Source organism: Nothoprocta perdicaria, unplaced genomic scaffold, assembly GCF_003342845.1.
Source record: "Nothoprocta perdicaria isolate Ctin4 unplaced genomic scaffold, notPer1 scaffold_0, whole genome shotgun sequence".
Classification (NCBI taxonomy): Eukaryota; Metazoa; Chordata; class Aves; order Tinamiformes; family Tinamidae; genus Nothoprocta; species Nothoprocta perdicaria.
Window position 1 is genome coordinate 9,623,510 of NW_020454092.1, and position 18,102 is coordinate 9,641,611.

Genomic DNA, 18,102 nt, shown 5'->3' on the forward strand with positions numbered 1-18,102 from the left:
AAAAAAAAAAAAAAAAAAGAAAAAAAAAGAAAAAAAGAAAAGCCCTGGTTTTAGTTACAGAGTGCTTTGGTCATGGTTCCAGCCCCTGACACTGGGTACAGGCTTTTGTTGCCAGCTGCAGGAGACCATTTCGCTGGGCACCCGGCGAGCCGAGCGGGTCGCTGCGATTCACCACGGGGACGGCTGTTGCGAGCATCGCCCTATTACACCACACATCTTCTCCGAATTTAATTTATAGCAAAACGTGCGCTGCATCAACGCAGGCAGTAACCTCCACAGGCTCGGTGCTGCTGAGCCGCTCCGCAGGCTGCGACGTGCCCGGGCGGGCGCTGACCGCGTTGCTGGCGCTCTCGCCCCGCGCAGCGCCCCAGCCTGCCGTCCCCTTGCCACCAAGGCCACCCCACGCGGCCCGGCGGCCACAAGGAGCCCAATGGCCACCCCGAGAGTGTTGGCCATGGGTGGCAGCCCCACGTGGTGCTCGCTTGCCGGGCCCGGCATCCTGTGAGCGGGACGGGGATGGATGGGGCTGCATCCATGCCCTTGGGTTGCCAAAGTGCACGCTCCGTAATTCAGCAACCACCAAGGGCCAGGGCTTCTCCCCCGCTGACAGCGAGCCCTCAAAAGCACTTGAAATGTAAAACCCAACTAGCTGTCTGCCTCCCTTCGGAATTCAGAGCCCACTCTGGCAAGAAGCCTATTAGACCGACTGACAGCGATACACTCAAGGGTAAAGAGAAATGTATTTACTTACACACAATTTGCTTCATTTTTTCCCTTTCGTAAGCAGGAAAAGCATTACAAYGCGCACCTTCTGGCAAATACCTTAAGTGCACACTTCAAAGTCCACCCTAAATTATATCTTTAAAATATCTTGAGAATATATGTCCCTACTTATGTCATTAAATGATAAAACCACACCGGTGAGCACATGCTAAAAGACAAATATATGTATGCACATATGCAGACCGGCATCAAAATGCTTCAGAAATGTGCTGTCATTTTCAGCAGATCAGACACCACAGTGTGGAAAATGAAAAGCTATCCCAGCACTTCCTTGTGCTCAGTACACTGAACAAATTGAAATGTTTATGTGTAAATATCATTTCGTATTATGATAGTGCCAAAAAGTCCCACACAGGCCTGGGGACCTGAAGCCATGTGGGGCATTATGTAAGTAGTGTGAAATGAGATATAGAGTTGACAGGCTAGAATGACATGCTGATGTTTCTAAGTCAATGGAGCTTCTGCCATGGGCTCAGCAGGGCCAGCACTTCATCCCATATATASAATCTTCAACAGTGCAAGCTATACATCCGTTTGCTCAGTGACAGATGAGCAATGCTCATCTGAATCGATGACAGTATCATTTCCTACCAAATTTCATCCAAGCAAAGGGAAATCAATTACCTCAGAAGGTGGCCCATACCTGAGCATGGCAGGGAACACTGGCTGCATTAATGCTAATGCTAAAGACTTAGCTAATAAAATCCCCCAAAGTGGCGTGTTTGTGAAAGTAAGAAGGTGATGATACCATGCAGCCTGTGTCCTCAGCTCCCCTCTGGCCATCTACTAAGTGCAATGCACTCAASGAGGACTCAGGAGAGCACCTCTTGACAGATATCTAAGAGGTCAGAGTTGTTATGACAGGGCATTACTATCAATAGTGATTCACTTTAGTTCATTGGCTTGCAATAAATGTCTTATCTGAGGCACGAAGGAATACACACCAAAAACACTCAATTGAAAAACAATTCCATTTGTAAGGTATTTTTCTCTGGTTCCTTATTCTCACTTACCAAGGACATTTGCATGAAAATAGGATCTTATTCATAAGAGCTCACCTGCTGCCTGCTGTTCTGCAGCCGTAAGCCTTGCTGCTTTGGGCTACTGCAATCATTTCTACAGCAGTGATCTGGGATAWCACAAGGGATTACGGCTCTGCAAACAGGGCACTATCCACAGCCTGCTCAAGTGTCAATGGAAACCCTTACCTGCGACTCAAAAGAATTTTTATAGAGCCTTTGAAGCTTATAAAATCCTGAACCTTCACTATTAGCATTTGCAGAAAAAAAAAAAAAAAGTTTTCTGCTTCCAGGATGCTGATTGTCCCCAAGATCTCCTCAAGAAAAGCCAAGGACTCATGGTGTGGGCAAGGGGCWTCATAGCAATTTTTACTTCTCCATTCCCCAATGGACCACTTGAAGATATAAGTAAGACAAGAGGCTGTACAAACATTTTGATCCATATGAACATTTCTTTGAGGAATGGGGGGAAAGCAATAAGAAAGGGAAGAAGAAGGGAGTCCAGAGGTGGGGAACCAGGCAGCACATTGGATGCATGGGCCCTTCTTGGCCGAGCAGCTCTCCCAGGAAGGAATTTTCATCCCTCCTGAAATACGAACAATGCATTAAAAAAATGGTCACTGGCCTAAAACAGGAGTCTCCTAGTGCAATCCCAGGGATTCTCTGTTAGGTGCCTCCCCTTCATACCTCTCACTCAGGCCTTGCCTTGTGTCCTAATCCAACCTCCTCTACAACTYCAGCTGTGTGACATTGCTGCAGCAGCTACAACTTCACCTTTTTTGGGACATAGGGCCAGCATACTATGATGAAGATGATTTATGATAAGGTGATTTCTGCTCAGACAAATATGGTAACCACTCACTCACAGCACTGGAAACTAGGCATCACACTGACCTACCCTTTCTTTTGTTTTTCTCCTTTTTTTAATATATTTTTTCTCTCTCTTAAAAGGGGCTGAACTTGACCAAAAGCTCACAACAGTCATTGATCCTTAAGCACAACTGCCTTCCAAACCAAATGCCTGTGCCAAGGTACTTGCAAAGTGACAGCACCAATCTCACAATCCAAATGACACGAAGATTTGGGAACTTTTTTTTGCAATAGCGTGAATGATGCCTCCTTTCAAATTCTTCATTATGGCTTAAAAGTCTCTAGTTCMGAAGTTTCTCAATCAGACTTTAATTCGCTTCTGGGTCTAGACGGCTCCATCTTTTGGTCAGTCTTCCCTGACAGATAAAAAGCTTTACACTGTCTAATAAATAGATCTTCAGATCAATAAAACCAGACTGAAGAGATCAGGCTTTGACAGACCAAGGGAAAGAAAGAATTACCGGAGCTTCTTCCCACTCTTACTCCTGTACAGACTACTACAGAAAGAAGACAAGCAAAATGCCATTCTGTACCAAAGCAGCTACCTCGAGTATTCAGACTAAAGGACTGTGCTTCTCTCATCTCTCAGGATGTGCTTGTTCTCCCATCCTCAGCCTCTCTACATCCTTCTCTCATCCCTTATTTTCCCCTCTTTCATTTCTTATTGATGATTAAACACAGTTTGGGATGGAACAACAGAACGTGATGATCTACAAAAGAGGGGTCTAGATCCAAAGACCCCTTCCCTCACTGTGTCTGCTAACACAACCATGCACCACACATGAGAAGACTACATTTTTGCTGATGAATTTGGTGCCTGCCGTGAATATCATGTTCACTAGGGTGATTTTGCACCCCATTTTGCATGTAGATTTCCACGTTTTCAGGAGGCATCATCCCTCAGATCATCAGAGGCACAGGGTCAGCAGCATTATCAACTCACTAACACAAGGCAAACATTTATTGGCCTGACCCTGCAAGCYACTGAGCAACCAAAACCCATCTGTGCTCAGCACCCCAGGTGGGCAGCACCTGGCTCCTTTTGAGGAACCAGATCTGAGAACTGACACAACTTCAGTCCCCTCTCCAAGCAGCCCCCTTTGCGAGCAGGACGCTGCTCTTGGCTCTGTCTACCAGTTGCAGGCATGCAGGTGTGCTTAGCAGACAGGCATTTCCTGACCAGGTGAGTTTATTGTCTCTCTGCTATTAACCTACAGAGAGGATGAACTAAACAAAATAACCATATTAGCCTCCAGCCAACCAAATCGTAATTACTGACAACCTCAATAGCCCATGCAAGGAAGAGTGGACTTCTGTCTTCCCTAAAGGCAGACGGCATGAAAACAGAAGAATGAAAATCAAAAGGATGTTCACGGCTTAGGAAAATAAGATTATAAAAGGGGGAGGAAAAAAAAGCAGCAAACCTTCAAACAATCCCCATAGTTTTGATACCTTAAAAAATTTAAACTGCAGAGATGAGTTAGTGATCTGTGCAAATCCATTATCTTTCCCCACTGCGAGGAGAAGCCAAGTGGAACTGAGCTGCTTAGTCTGACGGTGGTCAAGCAGCAACTTCATTTCTCAGCTGGTGAGTACAACATATTCTGCGCCAGATGCTCCTGCCCTTTCCTCAAGATCAGTAGCCACATACTCCATATGCATTAAGGGGGTGATTTGTGCAGCAGGGCACTGCTTGGGAAGAGCCCATTAGAGCTGCCAGGTGGCACCGCTGCGAGGGCTGCAGCTGACGTTGACCTGGATAGATAAGGTTTGGTATTTAGGTGTTTGAGGCTGGACACAAAGGCAGAGCAGCTGAATTGCACGTGTGCAATTTATCCCTCCCACACACTCAGCATCAGCGATTCCTGCTCTGCACATGACTTGTTTTGAATGCCTAAATYAAAGCTATGGTGTAAAGTGACCTCTAACATTAAATTCCATCTATTGGCCAAACACACATAACATTTGAAAGTGAAACAGTGAACAGACATTTATTTTCATAGGCGGCTTTACCKTATTTTCCTTTTCACATCAGGGACCTTGACTTATTAGTATCTACCTCCTGTTTAACATTTTCAATATCTTTTTAATCGATCGTAGTTTATAGATCATGGCCTCATGCAATTCAGGGAACAAACTATTCCCTTTCTTACCCTCTGACATCCCATTCCATCATCTTTTAACCATAGTGACTTCTTTATTGGAGAGGCGTTTATTTTTATTTTAAAAGCCACAAAATAAAACAACATTGCATTTATTCAAATATGAAGATTAATGCCACCTGAGAAAAAGTCTGATTAAATCTGGATTTATGTTTACATCAGTAGAGCAGGTTATTAAAAAAAATGAATGTGGTGTTCCATAAACACTATTAGGAACTGCTGTCACTGTGCCAAGCAAAACTGACCTCTAATAAAAACAGAAATACAGAGGGCCTCTGACTACCACTGATGGGCTCAGTCATCCACAAGAAAACTTGGATGCTATTAAAGCCCCAATGAAAGGAAYAGCCAGAAGGAATTCCTGAGCGTGGGGTATTTTGCCGGGTCTGTGAAGCACAACCATTTTGCTGGAAGGACACAGATTACACTGAAAGAGGGACCTCGGGATGGGAAATACACCTGCAAAGGTAGGAAACTTAAGGGATTTGAATAATGGTAAAGAAACCTAAAACCATTCTGCACTCATCACCCAGCTGCAAGGAGCAATCCATATTCAAGCAGCTCCTCTGTCGAAGCTGGATTCGGTTTAGCTCTGGGTAATTATTTTCTCCTCAACAAGATGCAGATTCAACCGGACAGAGTCTTTGTAGATTAATGCATGTTGGAGAAGGCACCTAGCACAATCGCTGAGGATCTAACAGCTCTCTTGCCCACACAGGATGGTTTCAGCACTGAAGAAAGGGCACAATGGTCCTTTCAATATATTCTCCACTGCTTTTTCCCCACATAGTTAATAAGAACACCATCAAGCAATATCAATTCCATATTTAGCAAGATAGATTATTACTTAACTAAATGGATACTCCTGAAATCTAGCTCTACCCCTTTTCAAACTAGAGTATTCCTGTAAGTCTACATTATTTTGCTAATTTGACATTTAAACGACACTAGATAGACCTAAGTACAATATTATGTCTTTCTGTGAGCCATATGTATTTCATTTGCTTTCTTGATCCTTACAAATACAAAACCAACACATTTTCTCAGACTCCAGCCCCTTCCTCGTCCCCAAACAGGTGAAAGAGCATATTCCCTAACAAAAAGTTAATAACACATCTGTAGCAACGTAATCATCTGGAATTAATATTGCATTTCTGCAATATGAAGGGCACATTTASGCTTTACACTGTACCTCTTGTCCAAAACCTCGAGCCATGACAGCAAGCCAGCCACGGCAGCAGTGAGGTGTAGGCTCTGCGCATGAGGAGCCACGTCCCCGAACGTGACTGCTGCCTGCAATACAAATCCTATGACATAAGAGCAGCAAATTGCATGCATTGACAGAGGCAAAGGATACCTGCCCAGAGGCACCCTGGTAGCTCCAGCTATTAATCTTGTTTGTGTAACAGTAGCATCAATGTCACCCCAGCATTATGTATTCCAAGGAAAATACGTGCTTTCCAGGCCGCCGCCGCTGCGTTGAAACGAATTTCACGTAGTCCCCAAGCAGGTGTCAGATGGTAACGACTTTTAGACACTATTGATCTGAGCTGGTCTAAAGGCACAAGGATCCATACTCTAATCCGCCTCAGTCCTCCCTGCAAACTAAGCTGCAAGGGCAATATTCTTTAAAACTGAAGAGCAAGTAAAACTCCTCCATATGTCCAAACTCTCCCCATTTATTCKCCCCTCCCAGTAAAACTTGCCAATATAAAATTTTAAAAATAAAAAGCCCCTTTCACTTCTCCTTCCTGTGTCCCCTCTTTTTCAGCAATCCTAGTACCAGTAAACTCAGCCAAGGCTTGTTCCTCAAACCCAGCCCCTTGCTGGTTCTCCTCCTCAGACTGCATTTCTCTCCTCACTATTATTTGTGATTCTGTCATACTTAAGTGCTGCCCATGAAGTATCCCATTTTCTTTCTTCAATGTTATTAAAGATAATGCCAAATAAGAGGAGATTGAAAATCAGCCTCTCTGGCATCTTACTGGAAACATGCCCCTCTTCACTGCATTACTGTTTACCCTGCCCTCCTCCTTTCTGCCCCCTTCAATTTTAGATACATACAGACACATTTCTTTCCCAAACTCTTCACATGCTAAATCCAGATATGCTAAAATCCAGATCTCACACCTGTTTCATTCCCTTGAACCTCAAAATCCAAATTTTGTAAACAGTCCGGATGAGCTTAGCTTTACATATGTAAGCAGCTACATTAAACAAGATGGGAGTAATTGCCTGCTACAGTACATGCAAATGAGTTTTCTGGAGAGAGGAAAGGGTATAATTTTGTACTTCTATTTAAAGAACACAAATCCATTTCCATCTACCAAACCTTATTCTTTTTAGGAGCTTTAGTGAACAAGGTTTTGTTTGATATCTTCACGTGCTGTTAGTGGGAGTCTCACTATTTACCTAAATGGAACCAGAATGTCAAATCAGATGTTTAGTGATTTATTATGCTTTATTATTGGAGACTATGGATGACAAAAGGTTAGGCTGAGCACTTCTCTTTCTGCCTGTAAAGTCTCTCAAAGCTTTTCAAATGAGTGGCAAAATAATTAGCTAATTCCCTTCATCTTGGAGAGACCATATCAGCTAGAACAGATGGAAACAGATGATGAAGCTTTACAACTTTTTGTAGGCTCTTACCTTTCCATTTGCCTCTATCCTCCGAACATCTCTTTGTTTTTTGACAGGATTTTTTCAGCATGTTGGAAATTTTTTAAAACACTCTTGAAGATTTACAAAAACATATGCCAGACTTTCAGCAGTCTTAGCTGAGAAGAGGTGGCTGGATTCTCAGGCTCTTTGCTGAACTGTTTCACGATCCGGGTCACCTAAATGATCTGTTGATTGCTGGGCTCCACTGAACGGTCCTTCCTTGGTTTCCTCCCCACAGCTTCCCTACCATTTTCTTTCCCATAATTTCACCCACCACCAACAGCTGCTTGTTTGTCTTTGGAGGAGCTACAGGCATTTTGATGAGGAGGGCAGAGGATTTCCAGCCCGCACTCAAGTCCCTCCTTCCCTAACACCAGGGAATTTTTAGACCTCTTCCCATGCTGTCTTATTCCTCTGGTTAAGTTCCCTAACACTTTCTTTCCAGAAATCTGGTAATCCTTTAACTACTCTGTCTTTCCGCCACTAAATTCAAGTGTTTTGCTCCTTTGTTACACAGGATTTTGCACCTTATAAGGAGAAAAAAAAAATCCCAAACAGAGAAAGAATCCCAGCAACTCATAACAACCAAAATAATCCACCATGCAATATCTCAGATGTTTCCCTTTACATGTGGTATGGAAATATAGAAACCGTATTTGTAGCTTTCAAATTTTGTACTGCAGAAGGCAAGCAACAAAAAAGCCCCAAACCCCTCCGTGCTTCTGTCCTGGGGCTGCTGGCCCTGCGAGCCCCTGGGGCTATTTCAGGACTCACCCATAGACACTGAGCTGCCTGATGAGCGGCCGGGCGCTACTTAGGGGTGAGCTGCGGCCCCCGCAGGCTGCAGGTCAGCAGAGAAGAGCCCCTGTCAGCAGAGTCATTTCTGCCGGCTTCGCATTTAGCCGCTTGGCCGGAGGGGACGTGGAGCCAGAATTCAGGCCAAGCAGGACGGCTCAATCTCAGCGTCTCAGACTCCCTGCGCCGGGGCCATGGGGGCCGGCAGGGCGAGGGGGCTGCTGCCCCCAGAGCACCAGCAGCTCCTCCCTGCTGCGCTGCCCTTCTTAAAATGAATAATTTAATCCCGCCCTTTAAAGCAATTATGAAGCTATACTGACAGATAGGCCCCACCTGGGAATAATGGTCCATATCACAATTCCTCACCCCCTCCAAAATTCAGATCCCGTTTTTTGTTCGGGCACTTTCTACAGATATGGGGGATGTCAGTGGTAAAGCTGCAACGCTGGCTCTCCAGATATCCCTCCCCAAAGCTCGGGGGCAACTTGGGGTAGAAATCCCAGCTCATTTGAAAATTGCAGGGAGGTTGAAAAGATTTCAAAGCCATGCAAAACCCAGCAGCAAGCGCGGCCAAGCTACCTCCAGCGAAGCAGCCTTCAAAACGCTCCGCACGTTCAAAGGGCTCGTAGGTCTGGCTCACATCGGGCATCTTCCTAAAACTCTCCCAGTGCAAGCGGGGAATGGCAGCTTTAAAGCACAGTAGGGAAACCCATGCACAAGGCCCAGACCCTGCAGCCAAGCCCAGGAAGCAAATTTGGGCAGCTGACATTACAGATGTCTTCCCCCTGCCCTGCTGCTGCCGCTGGCTGCTTTGAAAAGCCCCTTTGAGCCAGGTCAGTGGGCACACACAAAGCCCTGTGCAGACCCCCAGGAACATCTCGGGTCAATGAACCACATCAAGACGCGGGGCCAAGCTACCAGTCTCCGTTTAAGAGATTCAATTGGTGCCGTGTCAATAAACAAACAGTAAAGGAGATGGCAGGACCGTTTTTCCCTCCTGCTTCCTCCTCTGCCCCAACTCAGAGCCCCGGGAATACGGCCCAGGGTTTTAAAGCAACACATGGACAGGGTGCACTGGAGGAATAAACGCCAGGATCAGTTTTCCCTCGATATGTGATAGTCCAGGGARAAGGCAGTGTGAGGAATCCTAAGCCAGCAATCGCAAAGCCACATCAGCCCTCGGGCTGTAAAACGCTGTAAAGTTTCCTGATAGCAGAGGCAGAGCCAAGGAAAACAAGCATCACTGCGGTATTCCTGCCCGGGAGGCACAAATTCCCCAGCACCTCCAAGCTTCCTGAGCCCCCTCCAGACGATTAGATCCTAAAAACTGCTGAAACCGGAGCTTTTCAGGGAAGCCAGGCAAGGAGCCACAGCGTGACAAAGAAGCGTGGCAGGGGTGGCAGTCCTCCTTGCCGTGGTGGCCGTGTATCGGCGTGTATTAAACAGCAGTGCAACAATGAGCAATAAATCACTGCCCAGGAGCAGTGCCAGGTGGGATGCGCCGGCGGAAATTAAAACATCCCTCCCAATGCAGTTCGGCATGGCAAGAAATATAAAGGGAGCCAAGTTGACTTGTTACCTACACAGCTGGGATGCCAATGGGGAAAAGAAAAGGGCTTCCAAAATTGGCCATTGAAAAATTTCCTACARAATTTAGGCTTCTCAAAAAATAAACAGCAGCTTTCCTCAGCTTTCYGAAGTTTTCTCCTGTTTTTCTCCCCCTCAGATGTACAGGCCCTCTAGGAGACCCAGCTGTGGGGCAGAGGATCCCCTACAATCAATAAAGATTCACTAATTGGCCAACACCCAAATTCAGCAAACGTCGACCTCCCACGCTGCCAAACACCCACATCTGCTCGCTTTTGGGGAGGCCCAAGCACCCACACTTTGCTCTAGCCCAGTGAGCAACTTAAATAGCCCAGAAGTGTCCTGCAGCGAGTCAGTGACAAGGGCTGGGTCCCGCTCCAAGAGTTAGACCCTGCCCTCCTTCACCCTCGCWTGTCCCTGGCTCTTAGTTGAGCCAATCTCCACCATTCGAGTTTTAATGAAGTGTCACAGAAAGTACTTACACAGGCTGAAATGGAGATATGATCTATAAATTACTGGAAAGTTGAATATGAGATTAGGAAAAGGGAAAAAAAAAAAGAACTTGGTGCTCTTGAAATTGGATCATATATATGTATACACACATAAATATTCCCAAACTGAAATTCTCCAGGACAGCCTGGAGAGGACAGATGTTATGTTCTGCTGTTCTAAATCTCTGCTTTTAAGGGCTAAGACTGGGATGGCATTTTCCAGCTGTGATTCTCTTTCTCTGTGTCAGCCTCTCTGTATATGCAGCTAAACCTGCACTCATGAAAACGCTTGAGTCAAACTTGCAGCAATGACTGAGGTATATTTTCTGAAAGGGATAATTAAGARGTTCAGCAAAAATAGAAAGAGCTGGTATTTTTATATTTAGACAGACATGACTAGTACCAGCTAACAGATAAACTCTACTTGTTGAAAATAAAACGACAGTGACATTTTCTGTATCAGGCTTCCTGACAATAGCAACAGGGATATTTTGCAGGAGGCCATGGCAGAGGGAGCCAGTTTAGACAGTACCAACAAATCCCTTCCTTTTGTCAGGGAACATCAATTTCAGACAAAACTCTGCTCAAAGGAAGCAACGCAAAGGCAGGAGTGGCGAGGGAGGAGCTGTTTCGGGGATGTAAACAAGCAATTACCCCCAGCAGACCCACTGTGTGCTTAGAGAGATCATTTGAATGCAYGTCTCAATCACTCGGTATCACACTGCTTCACCTGCTGGAAAGGGCACATATGTTTGAATACTGAAGATTTCTGCACTCATTGCTGGGTGGAAAACATGCCTGGCACCAGGACTGACAGTTAAAAGAAGTTCTTTTTTTTCCTGTCCTTTCTAAAAGACGAAATACAGACATGGATATCAATGCTGCAAGTTCTTCTTTCGCAGACTTACAATTGATACCTGAATAATCTGAGGACTACTTAATAATAGCAATGAGAAAAAATATTGTTTATTCTCATTGCTTCCCCAATTCTTCTGTCTGGTGGTAATGAGAAAAGACATTTTGAAATGAACCACACTAGAATATGTTTCCCCGGTGCTTTTCTTTTCAAGTTGAAGTGGAATATATGAGAGCTGTAAATTTGCTTACCCTTCTGTTCTGTACATGGAGCATCTCTCCAGAGGAATTTTTAGCACTCCATTATTTAAACCCACAAAGAGCGACCTGTCGCTGTGCAGGATTTGGAGACTCTTGATTGGTTCCTGTTGTCCGTCAGGGAGAATCTGCATTTCCTCCAAATAACAGCTCCTCAGGCTCCTGTTAGTGGTAGAAAGTGCCTTCAAGATGGTCCCATACTCTAATGGAACAAGAAACAAAACACAGGTAAATCTCGGAGACATTGACTTAATTTCCTACAGGCACAAAGACTTCAATATTAATGTCACCTTTACACAGCTACTTTAAACCTATTTCTGTGTCATTTCTAAAATACACCTGCCTGCCATGGTATGCAAAGCCCTGGCTACAGAGGTACAATCCTTAAACCTTTCTCAGACATTACATAAAGTGGCTGTGAACACACTGCAGTTGGAAAACAGAAGGATGTGAATCATCCACAGAACGACTTCCTGGAAATATTTCCCAGTTGGAGCACTGAGCTGAAAAAAGAGCTTCGTCCTGTTACCAGAGAATTGTACAGGTGATCTGACTGAGTAGGGATGGTTTCTGGTGCTTTGAGTCTGTATTTCCTTTGGTTTATGGAACAGATCCGACTCATTTCTGATGACAAGTGACATGTGATGCAGCGGCCCTGCTGGAATCTCGGCAGCCACCAGAATGACAGCAGGGTCAAGGACTGAACTGCTCCTCTTCCTGGAAGAAGTGCTGCTGCCAACTCGACAAGGGAATTTTAGGGCACAAGCAAGGCGTGCATAGAAAAAAATATGTATTTTAGTGTTCACAGTGCTCCTGACTAAAAAGCTTAAGAGTTGGACAAACTGTGGGGGATTTCTGCTAGGTTAAAGGGGGCAGCCAATCAGTTTTTCATTAAACCCCCCCAAACAGGTCTATCTGTACCAACTGCTCCTGGATTTACTCTTTCTGTTTACATAATTATCTTGCACTCATGCCAGAGCTCAGTAGCTTACAGTGGCAGGGTTGGCTTTTCTTATACTTGGATGGGCCTTAAAGACTGGAACAAGACTAGACCCAACTTCGGGTTGGTTTGACTCAGATTTGGGCTTTCTGTTCAGGGTTGTCTCTACTTGCACATTTGAATGCTTTAAAAGTTTGAAACACAACAGAACTTATTCTCCAGTTACCATCAACCGGGACCAGAAAGCAAATGTGAATGAGAAGATGAGGTCACAGGACACAAATAGTCTGAGGGAGGAGGCAAACACAGCTCAAACCTCAGCCTTCTTTCCTGGCTCTGCAATGGGACACATCTCAGAAAGCATCGATATCTAAAAATGGCAGGACCCCATCACACTTCCAGGGAAGTCCTTTCATCATATGCAGCAACCATGGAGACTGGCACAGCAGCAGTGTTACTAAAACACATCAGAAAYCACCACTTTCCCAGTAAGTGGTGGCAAAAGTCAAATAAATTATGACCCAGTCCTGGAAGGTGGTAACATGAGAATGAGATAGTGACTCTGCATTCTGATGGGAGATTAAGCTAACACTTACACAGGCAATCCATCTTATTCTAAAGTCAAGGCTTCTGCAATAGAGGATAAAAATATTATACCCATGAGGCTGGCCATATGCTTTGATTAATCAAAATATTTAATTTAACTTCCATCATTAGCATGAATATGGGCTAAGACAACCATTTATAACACTTTGTCCTTCTTCAGCATCTTTCATTTATCCAAGGTATCTGTGTGCTTTTCAGAAGAGGTCGTGTGTCCTGCTAATTAGAGGATGGCAGTAGAAATCAAGAGTCTCAGATTTGATGCTGAACTCTTCCCCTGCTTCACTATGCTGCCTCAGAAAAACACTAGTCCCAGCTTCCTCGTCTGCCTTATATTATTATGCTACCCCMAAAATACCTGGGAGTCTACACCAGCAGGCACATGGAGGTGCAAAAAAAGAAACTATAAAACCTTGCAGCAAGCCTGGATTTTAAGTATTATTATTGGTGATGGAGAGATGAGGATGTTACATCAGAGTGAGGCAACTTGCACCCACAAGACCCCAGAGCATTTCAGATCCTTCATTCTTCCCCACTGTTCTGCATAGTCTGATTAAGTTAAACTTTTTTTTATAAAATTGTCTTTAAACATGATGTAGATTTATGGCCTGTCCACCTGGGATTTTGCCTCAGGTTCTCCATCCTGTTTCTGATTTATCAGGTAAACTAACTTCCATGAGGATTTGTACCAAAATGATACTGAATGACAGCTGAGTAATGACGGCACAACCAGGCTCTCAGGGCTGCCAGTTCTGTGAACAGGTGGAGAGAACTTTCTTAAGCCCTCATGATCTTACCTGTCCCAATATACATCACGTGGTAGAGAGTATCCTTCCCCTGAACAATATCAACCACGAGCTTGGAAAACCGAATGCTGTCCTGCGTCACGTACGGATCRACAGTGACCGGCTGCACCACGTCGTTCATGAGGAACAAGCGCTGTGCATCCTGCAGGATCCTCTCCGTCAGGTTCTCATTGGGGCCATCATCGTTCAGAGTCCCGCACTAGATACAGAAGATGGAATTCAGCACCTGTATCATCTCTCCGTTCAAACACCGTAAGACCAAACCCCAAATTATTCCGGAAACCCATTCCCTAGTGATTCCCTGGGCTGGTGGGCTTGTGCAAGCCTCCCAGGATTAGGCCCTTCATGTGAAAAGCCTGGACAGTAGGTTCCAGTAGCCCACTCCATGAAGACATTTCTCCCAACTKGTCCACTGACAAGGGCTGTGGTGCTTCATTCCTTTGTGATACAGCCTGGAGGCTGCATGCCAGCACACAGTCAAAAGGGATTAACTAATTGAGGGAGAAAAAGAAAGAATTAATGCCACTGGCAGAAAGAGAGACTTAAAGCTAGTAGTGGAAAGAAGTTTTTGTGGCTAYGAATCCTTGAAGCCTTTCAAATAATCTTCTGACTCCATGTGGCATCTCACTCTGTATAAGGCACAAAATCTGAGATTAAAAAAAAAAAAGAAAAAAAGAAAAAAAGGTCTGATTTTGCATCAAAGCTAGCTCACCACACTGATTCTCTCTCATGTGCTCTTCTTTTTGGTTTATCTTTTTTAGTTTATCTTAAGAAAGGCAGGTTACACAGGAACTGCCCCCTCCCCACATGCAGCTCTCCATCTTCACAGAGAATGGCAGATCAGCCCGTGTGCATCCAGCCTCGAGTACCAGGGGCTGAACTGAGGTGCGACTTGACTCCTCTCCATCCAGAATGGGGAGGAAGAAGATAGTTGATCAGCACAAGGCCTACCAGGTAAACAGCTCATTTTAAGCTTTGGTTTCCTATCTCACACAAAYGGGATCCAGTGACTTGGGCTTTCCCTGGAAAGGAAGTCAGTGCACTGTACATCAGGATGCTGATTTACAGCACTTCCATGACTAACCCGAGAGGCATCAAGGCAGCTCTCTGCAGTGCGTCTGTTTTTCCAAKGTGCACCATGCAGATCTGCTCTTACAATGTCATAAAATAAGTTCAAAGGAACTGAGCTCACATTTACACAGCAAATGCAGAACCTAACAACTATACTAACTGTACTAACTCATAAATTTTTCATGCYGTTAACTTATTTCTGCAACAAACATATTTGACACAGTTATGTGCAACTTGCTTTGTGCAAAACGCATTATCAACATTTGGTGGCTTGTTTGAAGAGGCTGAATAGTGTGACGCTGATCCACACGACCTACAAACACGGTCATTTGCTCACCATCCTTGGCATCTTCCCCAGCATCTGGGGAATGAAAGTGGTTTTATGACTTGTCCTCTGCTATGTTCAGATTCTTTTTAAATGAAAAGGTCTTTTTTAATTTCATGACTGCATGATCCCAAGTTCTGAAGAGTTTTAATCTCTCTCTCTTCTGCTCTCTCTTCCCTATTCTCCCTCTGATTTCCACCGCAGTCTTGCTTGGGTGCTTTTCTCCCCACTTCTTTTCATTCCAGAACATCACTAAGAAGAGTGCGGGTGGCCAGCATGTCACTGTTAGTTTTGCTTTTTCTGCTCATCAAGTCACAGATAATCCTTTTGGTCTATTGGCAGCCCATGTGCTGACACAGCATCCCTGTGGTTTGTTTTTATTTTGTTTTGGTCTAATTTCTCGATTAACTGCATTACCCTGGTCCTCTATATTCTTCCATATTTCTCCTTTCTCTGCAAAGAAGAAAAAATATTTCTGGCATCCTTCCCTCATTTTCCTTTGTGAACACTGAAGCAAAAAAAATTAATCTAATTTTTTGCAATATCTGCCTCTTCTGTCACTAAATTACCTTTGTCATCTCCAAAGCCCTTCCCTGACCCCTTGTTCCTCATATACTTGAAAAACATCTTAATCTCTTCTTGCAATCTTCCTTTTGTCTGCCACATACCTTCTTTTACTTTTTTTTATTTTCCTCTGACCCCTTCTTTCATCTTACTACTGCAATCTTTACAATACACATTTCATCTGATAATTTCCACTACATGGAAATTCTTTCCAAAGTCCTTTTTCTGCTCCTCCGGGGTTAGTCCAGCTAGAGGCAGAAAGTCCTTGATTCTCAAAGAACCTTAGTATTTCTTCCAAATTCAAAAGAAGCCAGGCAGCATTTGGCATGGCTGCACCTTCAATAAGGCTTCATTTCTTGGCTCTGAATGCAGTTAGTTGAGGGAGTGACCTGAAGCCCAGGCTTGTCCCTTCTTGCAGAGACATAAGTCCCCAATCAGGTGCCATCAGGGAAGTGAGGGTCCTCAGCAGGAACTCAACACATAGCTGCCTGCAGAGTGGATCTGCAGCCCATCTGCTCTTGCAGTGATTTTAAGCTCACTGCGGAGTCCTTTTTGGAAGGTCCCTCACATCACCAGCTTGAGGGCAGATGGCATTTGCAGGCAGCCTCAGCACCTTTGCACTGGTAAGAGAGAGCCACACTTGGCCTGAAAGAATCCACTTGCAGGGGAGCAAGGACAGGAAGGAGAGTCTGTCTTCYTTATGGTTTTCCAGGTGGGAAGGGACTGACCTGTAAAACAGGCTAATGCTTCAGAGGAGTTAGGTTTGCTGGGCTGGTCACACACATACMCTGCACTGCACTGACTGAATCCGGGCAGAAAAGGACTGAAGCACTTCCATACATTTGCACGCTGGCTGTAATTCAGAATCCTGAAAACTTGCTCATTCATAAAGACAAAGATTTTAAAAGCAAAAAGGAACCCCGGTGTAACCTCTTGCACAACATGGGACACAAGTTTCCACTGGTTACTCCTGCAACACAGCCATAACTTTTGGCTAAGTTATGTGTCTGTCTTGGAAAGATATCCATCTGGGAATGAAACATTTGTAGCCTCAGGGGACCTAGAAAGTGTAAGAAAATTCATCACATCTTTACACAGTCTCAATGGCTAACTTCACTTGTTAGTAAAATAAAAGRTTGTCTTGTCTCTAGTTTGATTTTATCCATGCTCAGCTTCCAATTCTTGGATCCATGGGTTCTGGTGGAGAAGTGACTGCATGTCTGCTTGTAAGGATCAYATTTTTGAGGTTCACGTGCCAGAATATAAAATTAACAACAAAAAATTTCTTCCTGTGCATCAGAATTTGAGTCCATCTAGCCTAACATAGTTCTTGCCATAGGTCAGTACAGTTGTTTCAGAAAACAGTACACACAGCTTTTTCAGGGGAAGGGTGGTCAGCGGCATATCCTGAGCAAACCTTTTCTCCCAGCCTTGTTACCTACAACATTATCTCTGGCTAGCAGGTATTTTAATCTCTTATTATATAAACTATGAACATCCATGTTATCCACAAAAACATTCTATTTTTGCCATGCATCACACGAAGCATTTGAGTGCAATAGCAACATATGGCAAGGAATTTGACAGACTTGAATCTTCCTAGGTGTGGATGAATATCATTTATTTGTAAAATGGGTCTAGCTGGAAAAATAAGCCCCACACAAATCAGCCCAGTGCAATGACAGACAACACAAAAGACAGCAAAGTAAACAAAGGGTAGCACTTGTACCTGGAAATTGGGAATGGGGTTTAGCGTTGGCAGCCAGGCTGATCTTGGGTTCTCTTGGTAACGGAAAGGGCCATTAAATGCCTGAGTAATGGCACTCAGATTGAAGGCACACACTGCTGAGGCAGCTATGCTGTTTCTGGAAAAGGAAAGAAAAAAATCAATTTAATCATTAGACCATTGACATTTTCATCATAACACACATCAAACTCTACTCAAATAAAATACATGTAAATTGCTAGGTAGAAGTACAGTGATACCAATCTCACAGGGAGGAAAAATAAATAAATAAATTGTAAAACGTAGATGGATTGCATGACAATTTTGAGAATGAATTTTAAACTGTTTTAAAATGTCTGTGATTTAAGGACCATGGAAGCAGTTCTGACATGAAAGGTGAGCACAGTTTAATTTGCATGGATTATTTGTGTCTGGTTTTATTTTTTTTTTATACCCCATCTATCTTGATTGATTACAAACAGCCTAATTTTTAATCTCTTGCTGTATCTCAAGGTGAAATTCAGTTTCTACAGGCTTGGGAAATCTTCAGCTGCAAAATCTGTGTCTTCGGCCTTTTTTTTTCAAA

At 44.2% G+C, this 18,102-nt stretch overlaps 1 protein-coding gene across 3 annotated transcripts in view; it reads right to left on the minus strand.

Moving 5' to 3' along the window:
* SEMA5B (semaphorin 5B) overlaps positions 1-18,102 on the minus strand; it is a 229,988-nt gene that overhangs the window by 36,513 nt on the left and 175,373 nt on the right. For all 3 annotated transcript variants that reach the window (XM_026054226.1, XM_026054234.1, XM_026054243.1), the window contains 3 exons: positions 17,520-17,655; positions 13,822-14,029; positions 11,476-11,683 (listed from right to left, as the gene is read on the minus strand). In XM_026054226.1, coding sequence (XP_025910011.1) covers positions 11,476-11,683; positions 13,822-14,029; positions 17,520-17,655 — 552 coding nt within the window. The remainder of the gene's footprint in view (positions 1-11,475; positions 11,684-13,821; positions 14,030-17,519; positions 17,656-18,102) is intronic.